General features: G+C 44.0%; 1 protein-coding gene across 2 annotated transcripts in view; it reads right to left on the bottom strand.

The window, feature by feature from the left end:
• Positions 1-20,520, bottom strand: part of PARD3B (par-3 family cell polarity regulator beta) — a 582,358-nt gene that overhangs the window by 305,105 nt on the left and 256,733 nt on the right. The window contains exon 16 of one of the 2 annotated variants that reach the window (XM_081906208.1): positions 13,292-13,336. The exons of the other annotated variant lie outside the window; for it this stretch is intronic. Coding sequence (XP_081762334.1) covers positions 13,292-13,336 — 45 coding nt within the window. The remainder of the gene's footprint in view (positions 1-13,291; positions 13,337-20,520) is intronic. 2 annotated transcript variants of the gene reach the window in all.

Here is a 20,520-nt window from a genome sequence, read left to right as displayed (position 1 = left end):
CGACGCCAGGACCGGGACTGGTCATGCTGTGCGGATGACTGATTATTGTCTTCCAAAGCAACTTCTCTATTCCGAACTTAAAAATGGAAAGCGTAATGCTGGTGGTCAACAAAGGAGGTTTAAAGACTGTCTCAAGGCAAATCTTAAAAAATGAGTATAAACACCGACAACTGGGAAATACTGGCCTGTGAGCGCTCCAGTTGGAGAACAGCCTTTACCAAAGGTGTAATGGACTTTGAAGACACTTGAACTCAGAACTCAAGGGACAAATGTGCTAAGAGGAAGGCACACTTGGCAAATCCACACCGTGATCAACTCCCACCCGGAAACCTATGTCCCCACTGTGGAAAGACGTGTGGGTCCAGAATTGGCCTCCATAGTCACTTACAGACTCATTGTTGAAATCGCGTTTATGGAAGACAATCTTACTTGGCTACGAGTGATCGCCAAAGAAGAAGACGACTGCCAAAGTGAAGCAGCTAAAAAATGGAGCACTTCTGAAGACTATCCAGTGATAGCAACTACTCAGAAGGCTTTCAAAATGGACTAGGCAAAGTTATGTCTAGATCTAGCGGCTACCAGTCCAGATGTTAGCTCAGTGAACTTCCATTTTCATATTCACTGTCGTTCTGAATACAGGAGCTGGGGAACAAAACTGCAAGTGCCTAGTCTGTGGTCTCAGCATATATCCCATCAGAAATCCAAAATGCACAAGAAGCCGCTCTTCCTGCTCAGTTTCTGTTTGTGGTAGTTTGGTCTCTCCTGTGTTTTACATGCCCTTTTAAACATGACAACATTTCAATTGATGTGAGGACCGATGTGGTGGGTGATGTGGGTGACTTCTCCGTCGATGAGAGTCACACCCTCACCATTTTGTAGTCCAGTCATTCTTTATGCTCTTTTCTATGTGGCAGCCATTTTGTGTTATCCACAGCCCCGTGGCAGCCATTTTGTGACTGGTGCTCGCAGAACTTTCTCGAAATTCCAAATGTGCCCACAGCTCCAAAAAAGTTGGCAACCTTTGGTGTCCATCAAATTGTGTATCAGCACTTCTGTATCTCATTTCATTAGAGGTCCACGGCTTTCTACTCTATTAGAATATTTTCCTGCTTAAAGATTTCGTATCCATGGTTGGCATTTTAAGCATTCCAGCAAAAGTGTCTCTTAGAAACTTCTGTGCCTAAAAATAGCTGACCCAACTCATTTAAGTATACTTCCTTCCTTCCTTATAATCTTGGAGTACTTACTTGGCCCTCTTTTTGAGGAGGCTTATCCGAGTCTCACACTTCCAGCATAATGAGTTTCTTTACAGTTTATTGTTCAGTGTGATGTCTGAGGCTTAACTATTTCATGGAGAACAATTTCTCTTTTTGATGTGTGGGATTCCTTAAGCATGTCCCTTTCTTCTTCCAGTCAGCTGAGATGTGCCCCTTTTAAAGGTGAAAGTAAGCAGCTGATCTGATGTAAAATTAAATTCCTATAGATATGCACTCAATCCAGCCTGAACTTGAATTGTTGAGATAAGTATAGTAATTCAGATGGATGTGTGAGTGCCAGCCTGCAATTCAGTTGGAGGCAACTCCTTGTAGTAACTTCAGTTGAACAGACTTATAAGTGCAATCTACTTGGCTCCTAAAATACGGTACTTGGACACTATTTGTCGCACAGCTGGGATAAGTGTGTTTTGAACACCACTTGAACCTTGCCTCTTCTTTCTTACGTTCTATAAGAAAAACACACAGTTCCCTAACTGCACATTAAACATATACAGTCGACAGTAGTCAGTTGTATTTATATTAATGTGTCACTGCAGTGGGGTTCCTTACTGTTACACATTGGTAGCACTAATCTTGCTGACTGGAGCATGCTGAACGGTATATCCCCAATTTTTAATCTGGAACAAAGTATTTGATTAATAATGTTTGATGTCAACAAAGAATGCATGGCTCTTATCAACCTAAAGATTGCTTTCATGATTTTTAAAATTAAAATGGTTATCTGTGAAATTTCAGGCTTCTAAGTAATGCAAAAATGCTTGAAATTCAATCTTAAATTAAAACGAATTCTCTGTTAGAGATAATACATGCACGTGGTCCTAAAGCCACATTTTCCAGCGACATTTGCCATTCTGGAATTTGTATTTTTGTTGTTACTGTTAATTTCTGCTGCTCTGCTACCTATTCCTGTTCAGGTACTTTATACTCTGCCATGTAAACATGATGACCCATGACTCCTCTAGTTTGCAGATCTTACAAACCAGAGAAACTCCGCATGTAGTATGTGGATTTTCAGATGTAACATTCTTCAAATAAAATGGGAAAAGTACCATCTTTTGTTCTATTAAAGAATGCCACACATATAACACCACCTTGGGTGCTTCTCTTACAAAGCGAATACAGTGGTATCTCGGGTTAAGTACTTAATTTGTTCCGGAGGTCTGTTCTTAACCTGAAACTGTTCTTGACCTGAAGCACCACTTCAGCTAATGGGGCCTCCTGCTGCCACCGTGCTGCCGGAGCATGATTTCTGTTCTTATCCTGAAACAAAGTTCTTAACCTGAAGCACTATTTCTGTGTTAGCAAAATCTGTAACCTGAAGCGTATGTAACTTGAGGTACCACTGTAAGGGGGGAAAGCACTGCTGCGTACCACAAGGAAGTTAAATGAGTGTTTCCCAAACTTGGGTCTTGAGCTGCTTTTGGACATCAAATCCCATAATCCCAGACCCCTGGTCTTGCTAGCTAGGGATGATGGGAATTGTAGTCCCAAAACATCTAGAGACCCAAGTTTCAGAAACACTGAGTTAAACTAAAACTCAGTTCAGAAAGTGAATGAAAGAGCTGCCTGATTGATTGCCCCCATGCAAAATTTTTGTTGATTATGAGAAGGTAGTGTATTAAGAAGAAGGCTTCAAGAGGATCTTTAACATCATGGTATGAGCGGGTGGCGCTGTGGTCTAAACCATTGAGCCGATCGGCTTGCCAATCAGAAGGTCGGCAGTTCGAATCCCCACGATGGGGTAAGCTCCCGTTGCTTGGTCCCTGCTCCTGCCAACCTAGCAATTTGAAAGCACATCAAAGTGCAAGTAGATAAATAGGTACCACTCCGGCTGGAAGGTAAATGGCGTTTCCGTGCGCTGCTCTGGTTTGCCAGAAGCGGCTTTGTCATGCTGGCCACATGACCCGGAAAAACTGTCTGCGGACAAACATTGGCTCCTTTGGCCAGTAAAGTGAGAAGAGTGCCGCAACCCCAGAGTTGTTTGCGACTTGACTTAACCTTTACCTTTATGAGCATTCTACCTGCCGAGTGAAAAGGTAAGGTAATGGGAGTGAACCACCACCACCCTGTTTGCTGAGCATTTGACAGTAGCCAATTCTACAAGTCTGCATCACAACTAGAGTAAAGTAGTACTCTGTTAATCTTCCTCCTGTCCTCTGAGGTATAAAACTAGGAGGGCAGATGTATTATCTGGGAAGTGTTCCAACTTCATTAAGTCCAAGGCATCAGTGGTTCCAGCATGCCCACTGCCAGAGGAGTGTCACAAGCAGAAAAAAAATCTAGCATCTGCAGGGAAAGGATTAAGGAAAATTAGGAACTCATCAGCAACTGCAGGTTTCTTTATTGGCATGCAGTAGCTCACAGCGTTTGCCAGTGACGAGAGCCAACTTTTCAAGTCTCTATGGAAGAGACCCCCCCCCCCCCACAAACCTCCACCCACGGCTTTCCTCCTGCATATCTGCTGACCTCTCAACCAGGACGGGAACTTGAAAAGACACTCACTGACTAGAGGCATAGAGCTAAGAGACAGAGGTCAATGGTGGGGTAATGCAGAGCAAATTAAAAAGCACTCCACAATTCTAAATGGCTTTGCTGCAACAGAAGCATGTTCTGACATGGTGCATAAGCTGCCAAGGCTATTTTCCTCCCTCCCTTTGTTCAGAAGATTTCATAATTTTGTTGTTGTTCTAAAGTCAGCATGTTTGTATAGGGTATGCAACTTCTTAAAAGACTAGAAGGCAGCCTAACAGCAGAGGAGTTTTAAAAATGTATCTGCAAGATTCAAGTCTTTTTGAATATAAGAGGATTTTCATACAGAAATGAAATGTTTATTTGCCAAGCTGAGATCATTTGGGAATTTTGCAGGTGCTTTGCAGCCAGGTGCTGTGAGAGAGTTTCCCATTTGAGCACCCTTTGATGAGCAGAATTGCATATAATTCATGATTTCCAAGATATGGGGTGATTTGCAAGAGATGGAGCTTTCTAAAGTTGTCCGAGGACTTTTGACATGTGCTTCAGTCCATCAAGCACTAGATATTTGGCTACCCAGCGTGACTCGTTTGCCTGCATTTGAGGGTAAAATTGCTTGACTTCACAGTGACCTTGATGCTGATATTATAGCAAGTCCAAATGAGGTGTCCAATATGCTATCTGAGAGAGTTTTGTGGGATCAATTTCAGTTAATGCAGTCTGAGAACATGGACAAAGTACTTGCTGATATGCATCCATCCTCATGATCTCTCGACCCTTGGCCGATTAAAGCTAGCCAGGGAGGTTTCACTGCATGGGTTCAGACTAGTAAATGTCTTATTACTAGAAGGAGAGATGCCTCTGGTTTTAAGAGAGATTATTATACAACTTCCTTAAAGGTAAGAACTTCAGAGCAAATTGCACTGGACAATTATAGGTCAGTGGCCAACACTTCTTTTCTGGGTAAGTTGACTGAGAGAGTAGTGGCCATGCTACAAACATTCTTGGAAGATACAGATCATCTTGACTGGCTTTGGAGATGAATTGGCCCTGGTCACTCTGATGCATAGCTGTCAACTTACAGATTTGAAAATAAGGGACCAGCAGCCAAAATAAGGGACCTGCAGCCTCACCTGTTCCAGGGACTCCAGTCTTCCTGTCCTCCTGCAGTCTGGTCAAACTCATGCTGGTAGCTTTGAGAACACTGCCCAACCAACTTTGTAACCAGAGGTTCAACTGAATAGAATCTGAATCACATGCACCACAAGGCCTATGCAGCCTCAACTTAAGATGGCTCCCCGGCCTGGCTTTGCACGGCAAAGTTTGCAGCAGCACGTGCAACAAAATGGCGTCCAGCATTCAAAAAACCCCTCAGCTTGCATTAACTAGCCACACACAAGGCATGCAAGCTCCACCCCGCAGTCGTTCTTAGACTTCTTATTGGGTGAGCAACACAGCCAAGCAACACAGTTGGAGCCTCCCTCCTCCCTGGCCGGCAGGGAGGGAGGGAGGGAGAGGAGCTGCTTCCTTTGAAATTTAAGGGACATCATTTAAGGGACACCCATCATTAAGGGACAGCAGCGGGACATGGCGCTGGAATAAGGGACTGTACCTTCAAATAAGGGACACTTGACAGCTATGCTCTGATGGATGGGGGTGTCAGAAATGTTCCTTCCCAGAGTGAAATTGAGGGATCCGAGGCCCAAGGAGCGGGGAGGCAGAAAGAGATGGAGGTTTGCTTTCTTCACAGGCAGAGAGTGAAGCAAGTCCCTTCTCACAGGGAAATTTAAGGCAGGCAGAGGAGCCGCAACTTTCAGACACGCTTTCAGAGGAGGAGATGCAAGCTGGACGGTCTGTTCCGGAATCTCCTCACTTTTGGAGATTGGGCAGAGTTTAGGCTTGGTGTCAAGCCCACAAGAGGAGCAGCAGCCGATGGCGTATTTCCTGTTGGAAAAGCTCCCACACTCCAGTGGGCTCAACTGACCTATCTAGTGAGGAAGATTGAGCTGTGTGCTCGGACTGAGCTACTGGACGTTATAAAAGCATCAGCCTGTTGTCTCTTGGTGGGAGGGAGAGATTGTAAATCCTGACAGGGGGAGTGCAATCCTGCTGTTGTTACTTGATCTCTCAGAGGTATTCAAGATGGCTGACCATGCTGTCTTCCTGGACCAGCTCAGTGGGAAAAGGTGGCACTCTCCTTCAGTGGTGTCATTCCTATCCGCAAGACCATTAACACAGAGTGACTCTGAATGACTGTAAGTCAGCCCCCTGGCATATGGGCTTCCATCTTGACCCCAATGGTTTTAAACAGTTGCTTGAAGGTGGTGAGGGGTTGGTGATGGGCCAACAAACTGAAGGTGAATCCTAATAAGCCAGAAGCCCCATGGGCAAGCAGTTCCCAAGTTTGGGAAACTGGCAGATTGCCTGTTCTTGACAGAGCTGCACTCTCCCTGAAGGAGCAAGTATGTAGCTTGAGGGCACCTCTTAGATTCAACACTGTCACTGGAAGCAAAGGTGTCCTCAGTGGTCAAGGGAGAGTTTTTGGGTTTTTTTACCAGCTGTGACTAATACTCCAGCTATGGCCGTTCTTGGACAGGGCTAGGATGGAGGGAAGAAAAGATAATTCCCTCGGTAGAATTACAGATCTGGACACTTAACTACTGGCTTCACCTAAACTCAAATCCTCCTGGTCTAATATCCCTAGTGCTGCAAGATTGTCACAAGAGCACCTGGACTACAATTGTCTATCAAAAACTTTACAATTGTGGTTTATCACCACAACAGCTACTCACTTTGGGTTTTAGTAAAGCAAACAGTCTAATTTGTCAGCGCCTAAATGATATCAAGCGTCAGAACAACTTGGCCACAATAAGGAAATTTTGCCCATGGTACGACTATTTACCACCTACTCATTTTGGCTCTCTGGCACCCTATCTGCATAACCTAGCAATTCTAAAATAGAGGCACGCTTTTACTCTCGCAAGATTGAATGTATTGCCCTCGGCGGTACTTGAGGAACGATTCCAACAGATTCCACACAAAAAACACTTATGTCCCTGTGGAGATGGCAGTACCAAATTGGTGGTGCACGCCCTTCTGGCATAAAGCCTTGAGAAATGAGATTATCACCCCTCTTTTATTGTCCATTCCGGGTCACCCAACCACTGCCACAGTGTCCTTTCTCTTGGCAGATGAAGATGAGCAGGTGACAGCAGAGGTTGCAAGGTTTTTAGCAGGGGCAATCAGAATAAGATCTACTATTTGACTATTGATTCAAAACCGTAAAATGTATTTTATATAATTGACTTTTTATTTCTATTCTTTGTATATTCTGTTGTTTTATTTCTATGGCCAATGGCTGATGCAAATAAAGATTCATTCATTCATAATGGGAGTGAACCACCAACACCATCACCCTCCAACCGTCAGAGGTGATGAGAGATATGGTCCAAGAACATCTGGCGGAGAAGTTTGACTTACACATTGACTCCAGTCCTTCCTTTTCTCACTTCCTGCTAGACTCTATTCCCTATCAGATGCACATGAAAAGTTGGGAAGAAAGTCCAACACCGTCGCATTTTATTTCAAAAGCGGGTGATTATTTAGAAGGAAGCTGAAAGGGAGAACTAAATGGGCTAACTTTCTCCAAGGCACTTGGAAAGCTATTTTAAATCATTATGATAGAAGCTCAGCTAGAATGTATATCAACAGATTAGGAAATGTACTAAAAAAAAAAAATTAAAGATGATGCCAGCGTGATTAATGAACAGAGGCAAGGAAGCTATAAAAAGCAGAAAGGCTGACTTCAGAAAATGGAAGCCTTCCCCAAATGAGAATAAGGAGCAGCACAAACTCTGCCAAAACTCTGTCTGTTGATGATAGGAGTACAAAAAAAGAAAGAATTTGGAGTCACATATTGCTAAAAACAGAGGGACATGGGTGGCACTGTCGGTTAAACCACAGAGCCAAGGACTTGTCGATCAGAAGGTCGGCAGTTCAAATCCCCGCGACGGGGTGAGCTCCCGTTGCTCGGTCCCTGCTCCTGCCAACCTAGCAGGTCAAAAGCACGTCAAAGTGCAAGTAGATAAATAGGTACCACTCTGGCGGGAAGGTAAACGGTGTTTCCATGCGCTGCTCTGGTTCACCAGAAGCGGCTTAGTCATGCTGGTCACATGACCCGGAAGCTGTACGCCGGCTCCCTTCGGCCAATAAAGCGAAATGTGCGCTGCAACCCCAGAGTCGGTCACGACTGGACCTAATGGTCAGGGGTCCCTTTACCTTTACCTTATTGCTAAAAACATTAAGACCAACAGGAAGAAATCTTTAGAATATATCGGGGGGAGCTGGACAGGATGGTGGTTTGATCGTTAGTTGACAAAGGAGTGAAAAGAGTTCTAAAGGATGAGAAGGATATTTCAGAGTATCCAAATTAATTATTTCTGTCTGACTTCGTTAGGGAAGATGTAGAAAAGATGCCGTGCTTGAACTGGTATCATGCCAGTTGTCAGAAACAGTGGAGGGCGGGAAGAGTGCTAAGGTTCTGCTCACGGGTTTCCCACAAACATCTGGCTGGCCATTGTGAGAATACGGGACCGCCTCTCCTCGTATCTCCCACAGAGGACCTTACGGTCTTCAAATAAAAGCATCTTGGAGGTCCCGGGCCACAGGGAGGTTTGGCTGGCCTCAACCAGAGCCAGGGCTTTTCAAGCTGTGGCTCCGATCTGGTGGAATGCTCTGTCACAAGAGACTAGGGCCCTGCGGAACTTGACATCTTTCCGCAGGGCCTGCAAGACAGAGCTGTTCCACCAGGCCTTTGGTCAGGGCACAGCCTGATTCCCTCCTTTGGCAATCTTCACAGAATCTCTAGCCCAATGGTTGCCATTAATCTGATTTGAATTGCTTCTATAATGAAATGATTTTAGTATATTGTATCATTTTACTGTTGTTAGCTGCTCTGAGCCTGGCTTCGGCTGGGGAGGGCAGGATATAAATAAAATTTTATTATTATTTATTATAATAGTATGCTGGACAAGATGGTGCACCAGGATTTTATTATCGTCTGAATTTAAACAGGAGAATAAAGTCCAATAAAGTTGGCTAGAGTTGAAGTTTCTTGAAAATTAACAAGTCTCGAGGTCCAGTTTGCATAGACGCAATAGTTCTTAAAGGAAAAAGTAAAAGAAACTGCTGATTGTCTAACAAAATATGCAACTTGTTGCAAAAGTCCGTCTCCATACCAGGGAATTGGAAAGTAGACAACCTAAAGATGGGATTTAGGAGGGGTTCCAAACAACCACTGTCCAGTTAGCTAATCTTCAGTTCTGGATAAAGTGAGAGGAAGCATTAAGGTTAGAATTATTAAGCGTATAGAAAACTAACAAAAGCTTAAGAATGGAAGATGTTTTGGAAAAGATGTTCTAGACAGTGGTACCTCGGGTTACATATGCTTCAGGTTACAGACTCTGCTAACCCAGAAATAGTGCTTCAGGTTAAGAACTTTGCTTTAGGATGAGAACAGAAATCGCGCGGTGGTGGCAGCTGGAGGCCCCATTAGCTAAAGTGGTGCTTCAGGTTAAGAACAGTTTCAGGTTAAGAATAGACCTCCGGAATGAGTTAAGTACTTAACCCGAGGTACCACTGTATAGCTTTCATAAACCATTTTTTCTCCCCCAACTGAGAGTCCTGAAAAAACAGGTCATCATAAATTAAGGTTCCAAATATGTGAACAATCATCTACTGCAGAACACAAATTAAGGGACGTAAGCAATACCTAAACTTTGCACATGGATCACAAGTAATGCTAAACCATGGTTTATCAATACAAGGATGTGCCACAGCAAGACTTGGGAACATGTGCTCCTTCCTTCCCCTGGTTGCATGGTCACATGAAGAGAAGATTGGAAACTCCCACAGTTAACACTACAACCAAACCCTAAAATGTGGCAAATCTTATCTATAGTTATTAAAACTAAGGTAAATATAAGAACCCCGGTCCAGTCAAAGGTGACTATGGGGTTGCAGCGCTCATCTCGCTTTCAGGCCGAGGGAGCCAGTGTTTGTCCACAAACAGCTTTCTGGGTCATGTGGCCAGCATGACTAAACTGCTTCTGGCGCAATGGGACACTGTAACGAGTGCCAGAGCACATGGAAACGCCATTTACCTTCCTGCCACTAAGACAGCTTAGGGAAGTATGGTTTCTGTTAATCATAGCTTAAGATTCACCGCAATTTGTCCAGTTAACTGTGGTTAGCTTATGAGTTACATCCAACTTTACACTCCTGAGAATTCAACTTTTTCTGGTGTTCATGCAACAAATGATAACACCATCAGATTCTCTAAAAGAACAGACATCCAGGAAAAAAAGGAACATAATTTGGCAACCAGTGTGGTCTTAGGAAGTGGAAAAGATCACTGTGTTAACCTGCTGGAACGTGGAGCCTTCCCGACACGCATTAGTCCTTTTGATGGGAGCTATTGGTTTAAAATCTCCATATTCATGTGTTTTAGAAAATTAAAATAGAAAATAGCAAAGGTTTCTTTCTTTTGGTCCACTTTGCTAATTAATATGTCAAAGCTCGTAAAGGAGGACTCACCAGCTTTTCTCCAGTAGTGTATCATTTTAAAGAGCTGTGTCAGCAGAGAGCTCAGCAGACAGTCAATACATATTAAGAGAGTCGCAAGCATTAAATCAAAAGGAAAAAGGAAAAGAAAGAAAGAGGGAGCCATATGAAAAATGAAAATAAAGCAAATAGCTGTGAGGCTAATGGAATACCATTTGTGACTTTGCATAAACGAGGGGAAAGGGCAGCATTTGCCCAACATAAACAATAACCTGTACATAAATCCATCTTACCAATTCCATTATAAGTACTATAACACACAACAGTTAGTTGCACATTTATAACAGCTCAAATTAAGAGAGGCATCTCGTGAGTTTTTGTGGCAAATACACTACAGCACTAGCCACCCATGTAAACGTAGCTTGCTGGAATATGGTATTTTGCAGCAATTGTGGCTCAGTAACCTTGCCACCATCCCAACATTACACCACATACCCCAAAGGGCTTATTACTTTTCCACTTTGCCTCCCACACCCTTGAAAGTATTGTCTAGAAATGTTGCAGATTGGACAGGGGGAAATATTCACCTCCAAGTCTCTTCTTCGGCTTGCTGCCCCCATTTAAGACTCACTGCTTCCAGTTCACTGTGGGTTCAATAGTAAACTGTCTAGCCAGATGAAAGCGTCTAGTAAATATTATTAGGAATTATTTGCACCAGGCGGCTGCTTTGGGGAAGATGAGAATGCTGTGCCATTCCACTCTCCTCCATTCAACCTAGTCTTTCTGAGATCTTCATGAATGGTAAGAACTGGTGCCTAAGTTGGCTTGTTTGCCTCTTCTTTCTCACCCCTTTTTCCTTTTGTGTCATCTTAGGCCTCCAGGGAAGAACAGTATTTGTGCGGTTTGTTGGTTAAAACTTAAATTAATATTGAATGTTGGATCTTCCTGTTTATATCAACACAACAACAGCGCCAATGCAAATTAAAATAACCGCAGCATGGAAGGGAAAAATGGGGGGGGGGGAGGAGTAGGTCAGCACTCAAAGATTTGGCCATATAAGTATGCTATATAGGTTGGTAAGCTAAAAAGCAGAGCCATCACCTTGCCAACAAAGGCCCGTATAGCTAAAGCTATGGTTTTCCCAGTAGTGATGTACGGAAGTGAGAGCTGGACCATCAAGAAGGCTGATCACTGAAGAATTGATGCTTTTGAATTCTGGTGCTGGAGGAGACTCTGGAGAGTCCCATGGACTGCAAGAATACCAAACCTCTCCATTCTTAAGGAAATCAGCCCTGAGTGCTCACTGGAAGGACAGATCCTAAAGCTGAGGCTCCAGTACTTTGGCCACCTCATGAGAAGAGAAGACTCCCTGGAAAAGACCCTGATGTTGGGAAAGATGGAGAGCACAAAATGTGGATATGTTTGGAACCGGGGACTGTCAACCCCATCAATAGTTTTAGTGAAATTACGTACAACAACAAGCAGGAACAGCAGCTCCCCAGAGCTGTGCATGTATGAATAAATAAATAAAGAGGAGATAGAAGGCCCATCACAAAACATTATAAAACCCACAGCTGGTCCAAGAGGACCAGCTGTAATCTGATGGCTGTTTTTCAGAAACCCAGGGTTGTTGTCTTTCTAATTTGCTCTTGACACTTATGGATAGGGGGAAAAACCACCCACCCACACTTGGAGCTTGAAATGGTAGATTCTTGATTTTCTGAGCAACTCTTTGCCAACTTTTATGTCTGCAATGGGATTTGTTCCAATGTGGACTGACAGGAAGGGCTTGCATTTATCGTTGGCAAACTTAAGGCAGCTGCAATATTTGCAAGCCTCCTTCTGAGTAGTAACAGGGCACACCTTTCCAAATGATGAGTCACTTCTTGGAAACTTTCTTGTATTCTCCTCAATGAAGAAAAAACAGAAATTTCAGGTGCAAGGAAAACAGAAGGTACCAGCTGAGAGAGAAGCTCAGTTTCAGATAAATAAGAAAACCTATTTAGTATGCAGGTGAAGGAAAGGATTGGTGGAGATGGGGAAGGGTGGAAGACAAGAAACATTAAAGGGGTATTGGCTGAGGAAATATGAGCAGCCTAAATGTCAAAAAGGCTGAATAGAAATTTCATGTATTTCCTAGAATTATTCACTATTTGTATATACTTTAATTTCGGTGTGTGTGTGTGTCATTTTTAGGGCATATGAATGTGATAACACTATTTTTCTAACGCTTGCAAAATCTTTTTAACTTATTCAAAATGACTAAGTGCCCCATACCCTTTTCAAGCAGGACATAGCTTCTGAAGATAAGTAGAAAAGGTACCAAAATATTTCTCTCTGACATTCTGTTTGAGGAAGTTAAGTAATTTTCTAAACTTGCATGGGAGAACTTAAAAATGTTTCTTAGCTTTGAGCTTCTTGCCTGATGCAATCAAGAGTTACTCTCACCGTGGGAATGCTTCCAGTATGAAGAAGGGATATATTTATTGTCCCTCCCAGACCCCATGTTGCAGGACCAGTTTGAATCCAATAGATACTAAATACTTTGGAACAGAAAAGTAAGGGGAGTTGAGGAAAAAATATGGACTTTAATATTTTTCTCTGCATGATCCATGGATTCATATAAACAAGTGCATTCAGGCCAACACAAATTATGAAGAAGTTTTCATTCAATTCACATTCCAAGATCTCCTGAAAAAACTTGCAGTTCCATTTAGTGAACAAGAAGACACACTTTAAAAAACCCCACACAACTCTACATTTCTATTTGGTGTGCTCTCTCATAATCAAGACAGCACAAGTAGAGTGTCCCAGAGGTATTCCACAATATATGAAGGGAGAAGATCCAAAATTCAGAACTAATACAAGACCTTTCAAATACTTCCCCTGGGCCTGCACAGAGCAGCATTTAAAGCAAATTTAGTTTGTGTGAACTAGACAAGAACTCTGTGCAGCACAGTCAAGTCAAACCAAGAATCTCTTACCTAGTTTATGTTCAGTCAACAAGCAAACATTGCTTTCATCTGGCACTGAAGAAAATGGAGGAAAAAGAGAAAGTTAACAGATATTGTCATGAATTAAACATACATTTAACAGATACTCAGTTTTCCACCAGTGCTTAATCCTTTCTTAGCAAAACTTGTTAAGGTCCTGTTTTTGGTGCCCAAAACATGTATAAAAAATATTTACTAGAAGCCAACGGAAGGTCTGTACCATTTATGTTATACAGTGGTGCCCCGCAAGACGAATGCCTCGCAAGACGAAAAACTCGCTAGACGAAAGAGTTTTCTGTTTTTGAGGCGCTTCGCAAGACGAATTTCCCTATGGGCTTGCTTTGCAAGATGAAAACGTCTTGCGAGTTCTTTCCCTTCCCCCCCTTTTTCTAAGCCGCTAATAGCCGCTAATAGCGCTAATCCGCTAAGCCGCTAATGGCCGTGCTTCGCAAGACGAAGAAACCGCTAGACGAAGAGACTCGCGGAACGAATTATTTTCGTCTTGTGAGGCATCACTGTAGAAACACCAAAGGAGTATACAAATTCATCATATGTTATAATCTACAAAAAGATACACACAGGTCTTTTTCACAGATTTGGGAAGCATACAATGTTCAGTGTGCAAGAGAATTGTCTGCACTTGACTGATCCTGACACAAGTCCTTATCCATACATATTTGATACGCATGCTTGCTAAACTTCCCATTTTGAAACCTACACACCATTCAGAAGTTTGAAGCTCACGGCTGACTTGTATGTTGACGAAGACCCACCATTTTGCCCCACATTTAACTTTCCCAATAAGCCCACTGTCTCTGGGCAGAACACTTAAATCTAGAGAAATGATAATTGTTCATAGTTCTCTTACCCAAGTTTCCTAGCTTACATCACAACTAATTCGTGTATGTTCTTTCAAAGGATTGCATGAATGAACTAGTCACCACTATTTACAACATTATTTTTATTTCTAAGGTGGGGAAACTATTGGATGCTAAGAGGCTCACTCCACACCCATTTGGCTTTAAGGTTATGATACTATTATAGTTTAATATAAATGGAGACCCTGGCAAAAGAGGCATGAGATAGCCAGTGTGGTGTAGTGGTTCAGAGCGATAGACTCGTAATCTTGGGAACCGGGTTCGCTCCTCCACATGCAGCTGCTGGGTGACCTTGGGCCAGTCACACTTCTTTGAAGTCTCTCAGCCTCACTCACCTCATAGAGTGTTTGTTGTGGGGGAGGAAGGGAAAGGAGAATGTGAGCCGCTTTGAGACTCCTTCAGGTAGTGATAAAGCGGGATATCAAATCCAAACTCTTCTTCTTCTTCAAGTTATTGTTAATTGTTTTAAAAACATAGTTAGCTCAGGGAGGCCTGAGTGTCTCGGTTCCTGCCCCAAAACTCAACAGCTCATGCTCTTATTTGAAAGTATGGAAGTGATCAACCTTTTAAAGAAGAGTAACAGTACCAATTCAGCAACATGAAAGCAGCTAATTCAGCCCAAGAGCTCTCACGAGGCAAAGGGATGGTGGGGAAGATCCTGGTCTAGGGCCAAGGGCCATGACTCAAGGATCAGCAATGAGGAGTTCACAACTGCAGTGGAGACGAGACGTTTGCACACCCACCAAAAAGTTTAAAACCAAGGAAGAATGGATGAGCCCCTTACTTGTAATAAACCCTCTCTTTCTGCAGAAATATATAGAAGGAGGAGGAGGAGGAGGAGGAGGAGGAGGAGGAGACGATGACGACGACGACAACTTTAGATTTGATATCCGCTTTATCACTACCCGAAGGAGTCTCAAAGTGGCTAACATTCTCCTTTCCCTTCCTCCCCACAACAAACACTCTGTGAGGTGAGTGGGGCTGAGAGACTTCAGAGAAGCGTGATTGGCCTTAGGTCACCCAGCAGCTGCATGTAGAGGAGCAGAGACACGAACCCGGTTCACCAGATTACGAGTCTACCACTCTTAACCACTATACAGCGAGTGGACCATTTAAGCAGCGCGGAGCCTGCATGCGCCCAAGCAACCACATCTCTCCCAGGAGAGACATGTGGCCCAGGCACGCTGCAGGTCCCGCAGTGAGTGCTGCCAGGCATTTTGTCACCCCCTTCAGTGGTGGCACCGCCCCCACTGTACCCCGCTTCCTCCGCCCCTGCCAACTCCCCCTCTGAATCCTGTTGGGTCCCTCCAGGCTGAAGCCCAGTGCTCTCCCTAGACTCCAACAGTGCTCTCTCCCCCAAGTAGGATTCCTGCCTCAACAATAGAGCCAGATATGTTCAAAGGGAAGGAAGGGAAAGAGAACCTAAGCTTAGATGAGCTATAATATAAACAGATTTAGACAAGCTACGGCACAATGAAAAATAACTAGCACCCCCACTAAAAACCTCCTTGAAAAAGTCACAAGTATTCTATCTGTAGAAAGCTGAACCGAAACCATCTAAAAAGCAGATTAATCAGTCAAGGTCCTGTTTCCAAATACAAACACTTCTTGCATGCTTTTAAGGATCTAAATAAATTACTTTCCCTGATCTGAACATATTTGCAGGCAGGGGGAAAATCTGATGCTAGCTCTCCAGATGGATATTATCCTTACACAGCCCTTTCAGCATAATAAAGATATAGCACCATCAATTAATTTTAAGTCAATGATTGTGCCAATAACATGACTCCAGCAGCTCTTATTTATCCACCGCAGCCTTTCCTCATTTAGGGATGGCTGCATATTACTCACAGAAAACATGTCAAATTCTGGCTCGAAACCATCCTTTTACATATTTTTTTTTAAGCTGTTTTGTTTTTGAGTGGGAACTCTTTTTAGGGTAAGTGGACATTCTTCATCTCTAATGTAATGGACTGACTTTACAGTTAAAAGTAAGTATTTATAAACCTAGGATAACTTCCAAACTACACTGCAATCATCTTTAAATACTTAAGAAATAGATTCGATGTTAAATGTGGGAAACAACGAGGAACGGAAGTTTATTTAGCCTATTCTCAAAAAATCAAGCTAGGTGCGGTAAAAAGAAAGGAAAAATGCGTGTGTGTGCCAGTTTGTAAGACTCTCTTAAGATACTTCTAAGATACTTATGGGGACGCGGGTGGTGCTGTGGGTTAAACCACAGAGCCTAGGATTTGCCGATCAGAAGGTCAGCGGTTCGAATCCCCGCGACGGGGCGAGCTCCCGTTGCTCGGTCCCAGCTCCTGCCAACCTAGCAGTCGTTTTCTGTACGACTTTTTCCCTCTCTCACATCGTTGTGGAGGAATTTTGGCCTGCTCTTCTTTACAACGTTGTTTCAGTTCATCGAGGTTTGCCGGCATTTGTTTATGCACACTAAACTATGGTTTAGTGCTATATGGATGAGCCTGACTGTGCCTAGACAAAACACTGGGCCTATGCACTCCCTGGTCCCAGACAGGTGGAAGAAGTTCTGCGAAGCTCAGTTTCACTTATACTTAAACTCTGCTATTCATTTCTTTTGCTCAATTCCAGCTTAGTTTCATAGCAGTGCAGTCCACTGGGATGCATTTTCAAGAATGCACATGGGCTGTACAAACTATTGTTATCTTTGTGATGATGCAAATTGTTCCTTTCCATAGCGTTTTCACCTCTCCTAAGTAATTCATTGTTAATTAAGCCCACCCTAGCTTATTTTACACTTCTTCTTTTTTTTGCTGCACCTACTTTCCCCACGGACTAAATGAAGCTGAATAATCCCCTTGCGATGAAATACTGTAAAACATTAATAAACTAAATCCTAATTGAACTTTGTGGCATGCCGTTATCAATTCTGCTCAGCTTCCGTGGCACAACCACCACCGCTTTGTTATCAAAACTTCTCACGGAACAGAGTTTATGAAGGAATATAATCTCTCTTCTCGGCCTGAATCTTCAGCATCGCTGAGCCATTTATGGGTATTACAGAAAAGGGATTGATACTGTCTATTACAGTCATGCCTCGGGTTGAATGTGCTTCGAGATGAGTGCGTTTGAGTTGTGCTCTGCAGCAATCCGGAAGTAACCGAGTGCGTTACTTCCAGGTTTTGTCGCTTGCGCATGCACAGATGCTCAAAATGACGTCACGCGCTGTTGGTTTCTGCTTTCTTCACTGTGCAGCGAAATGCTAGTCACAAGACAGTTGTTTACATTCCACAGTCAGAGTTGCTGTTGGGTTTCCCACGGGAATGGGAGACTGGATGTGACGTACACTGGTTTCCTGTTTTTCACAGTTCTCTCGGTGTTTCCGAGGAGAGAGGGGTTGCTTCTCTGCTCTCGCAGAAGCAAGATGCGTGTTTGTATTCTCTCAGCATTGAAGTGTAAATAAAGTAAACTAAAGCATGTGGCACGTACTGCTCATCCTTCCGCTGTGCACAGGACTCTGCAATCACAACACGCGCATGCGCAGAAGCGGTGAAAAGCGATGCACGCATGCGCAGACGTGCCATCGCTGGTTACGTTTGCTTCTAGATGAGAATGGGGTTCCAGAATGGATCCCGTTCGCATCTAGAGGTACCACTGTATTCCAGTTCTTGGAGGGGTAGCTTCTAAGTTTAGATTTTTTTCTTACTTAAGAATTCCTGTTCAAGAGTAAATATTGATCAGTATTAAACTTTGATGGCAACAAGAGGGTTTACTAAATAAATAATTAAATAAATAAATGGTAAAGGATCTCTGGACGGTTAAGTCCAGTGAAACTTGACTATGGGGTGCAGCACTCATTTCCGCTTTCAGGCCGAGAGAGCTGGCATTTGTACACAGCCAGCTTTTCTGGGCCAGCATAACTAAACCACTTCTGGTGCGCCATGACAGAAGCCAGAGCGCATGGAAACATTGTTTACCTTCCCGCCACAGCAGTACCTATTTTATCTACTTGCACTGGTGTGCTTTTGAACTGCTAGGTTGGCAGAAACTGGGACAGAGCAATGGGAGCTCACCCCGTCGCGCAGATTCGAACCGCCGACCTTCTGATCAGCAAGCCCTAGTGGCTCAGTGGTTTAGACTACAGTGCTACCTGCTCCCTTAAAAAAATTAAAAACTCACTTATAATACCAATGCAAGGAACCATTAAACTAGCCCTCCCCCCTCTTGCTTCCTCACCTCCTTCCAAGTCAAATTAAACTTAGAAAAGTATCACTACTCCTAATGGCAAACTCAGGGGCAGCCAAAAAGGAGGCAATGACAAACCAACGGATGTGTGGGTGTGTCAATATGCCTAAGGAAACCCTAATGTGTGTGTGCGCGCCTTACCATGGAATAGCCATGGAATGAATAGTCCCAGAAAACACAGTGGAGGGAGTGGAATAACTGGTTTAGAGAGAAGGGCTGGCAGTCGCCTGAACTCATTTTAGGAGGGAAGATACTGTTGGTGATCTCACTTGAATAATGCAAGTCCAGAGAGAGGAAAATACCTGATAGGGTGATGGACTCCCTCAAACCCTGGGTCCAAGTAGGTGCTAGAATTTAATTGAGGCTTGGGGTTGTTAAACAGGTTTAATAGCCAGACCCATGTGTATTAAGTCAGACCCGTGTGCGTCAAGCTTTGAGCTGGACACTTTTAATCCTTTAATTAAGCCAAGTGTTAAAAGCTAATTAAGCAAGGCTAACTTCCATGTGAGGGACGTGGGTGGCGCTGTGGGTCAAACCACAGAGCCTAGGACTTGCGGATTGGAAGGTCGGCGGTTCGAATCCACGCGACGGGGTGAGCTCCCATTGCTCGGTCCCTGCTCCTGCCAACCTAGCAGTTAAAAAATATGTCAAAGTGCAAGTAGATAAATAGGTACCACTCCGGCGGGAAGGTAAACGGCGTTTCCGTGCGCTGCTCTGGTTCGCCAGAAGCGGCTTAGTCATGCTGGCCACATGTCCCGGAAGCTGTACGCAGGCTCCCTCGGCCAATAAAGCGAGATGAGTGCTGCAATCCCAGTTGGTCACGACTGGACCTAATGGTCAGGGGCCCCTTTACCTTTTTAACTTCCATGTGAGGTGATAGGCTGTGGAACGAGCCACTGAAAAAGAACACAATGGATAAAAGGAGCCCAGTATGAGACAGCAGATGAGTGGCGCCTTTCTCGCCGCGGATAAAGCAACGTGGGTTAGAAGCTTAGGGCCAGGAGTCACGTGAGCAGGAGATGCAAAGCAGTAGAGCATGATGTTGGATCTTGCCTGGGATCCTAGCCTGCACCCATGGAGGAAGCAAGACCCTCTTGGAATGTTGATGCTGCAAACTCCTCCATCCTAGGCAGGGCCAGATTTAGGTTTGATTAGGTACTCAGCTATTGAAGGTAATGGGGCCCTTTATCTGTCCAGCTGTCCTTTGCAACAACAAAATGACACTGGTTTTTTGTGTTGGATATATGCTATACAGTGGTACCTCGGGTTACATACGCTCCAGGTTACATACGCTTCAGGTTAGAGACTCCACTAACCCAGAAATAGTGCTTCAGGTTAAGAACGTTGCTTCAGGATGAGAACAGAAATTGTGCTCCTGCGGTGCAGCGGTAGCAGGAGGCCCTATTAGCTAAAGTGGTGCTTCAGGTTAAGAACAGTTTCAGGTTAAATACGGACCTCTGGAATGAATTAAGTACTTAACCCGAGGTACCACTGTATTGTAATTTATGGACCTAATAGGTATCTAAAGCCATTTGCTCACGTTGCCATGCAACCAGTCCATCCAGAATGTAGGCACCCTATATATAAAAGTAAAGTTAAACGTACCCCTGACCATTAGGTCCAGTCGTGGACGACTCTGGGGTTGCACGCTCATCTCGCTCTATAGGCCGAGGGAGCGGGCGTTTGTCCGCAGACAGCTTCCGGGTCATGTGACCAGCATGACTAAGCTGCTTCTGGCGAACCAGAGCAGTGCACAGAAACGCCGTTTACCTTCCCGCCGAAGCGGTACTTATTTATCTACTTGCACTTGATGTGCTTTCGAACTGCTAGGTTGGCAGGAGCTGGGACCGAGCAACGGGAGCTCACCCTGTCACGGGGATTCGAACTGCCAATCGGCAAGCCCTGGATTCTGTGGTTTAGACCACAGCGCCACCCGCATCCCTTGCGCTATATATAGAAATGAGCAAACCAGTGATATTTTAGGGAGCAGGCTAGCAGGCGGGGCCCATTACTTACATCATAGGAGCCTACACAACACAAAACTCTGTTGCTGTATGTAGGTTTTATTTTATTTGTTTTTTATCTTATATTTTGGAAATGTACATCCAGTTTTTTCCC

The sequence above is a fragment of the Podarcis melisellensis genome, assembly GCF_964234715.1.
Source record: "Podarcis melisellensis genome assembly, chromosome: 1".
Classification (NCBI taxonomy): Eukaryota; Metazoa; Chordata; class Lepidosauria; order Squamata; family Lacertidae; genus Podarcis; species Podarcis melisellensis.
Note: the sequence above shows the minus strand (reverse complement) of the source record. Positions and strands in the feature narration are given on the sequence as shown.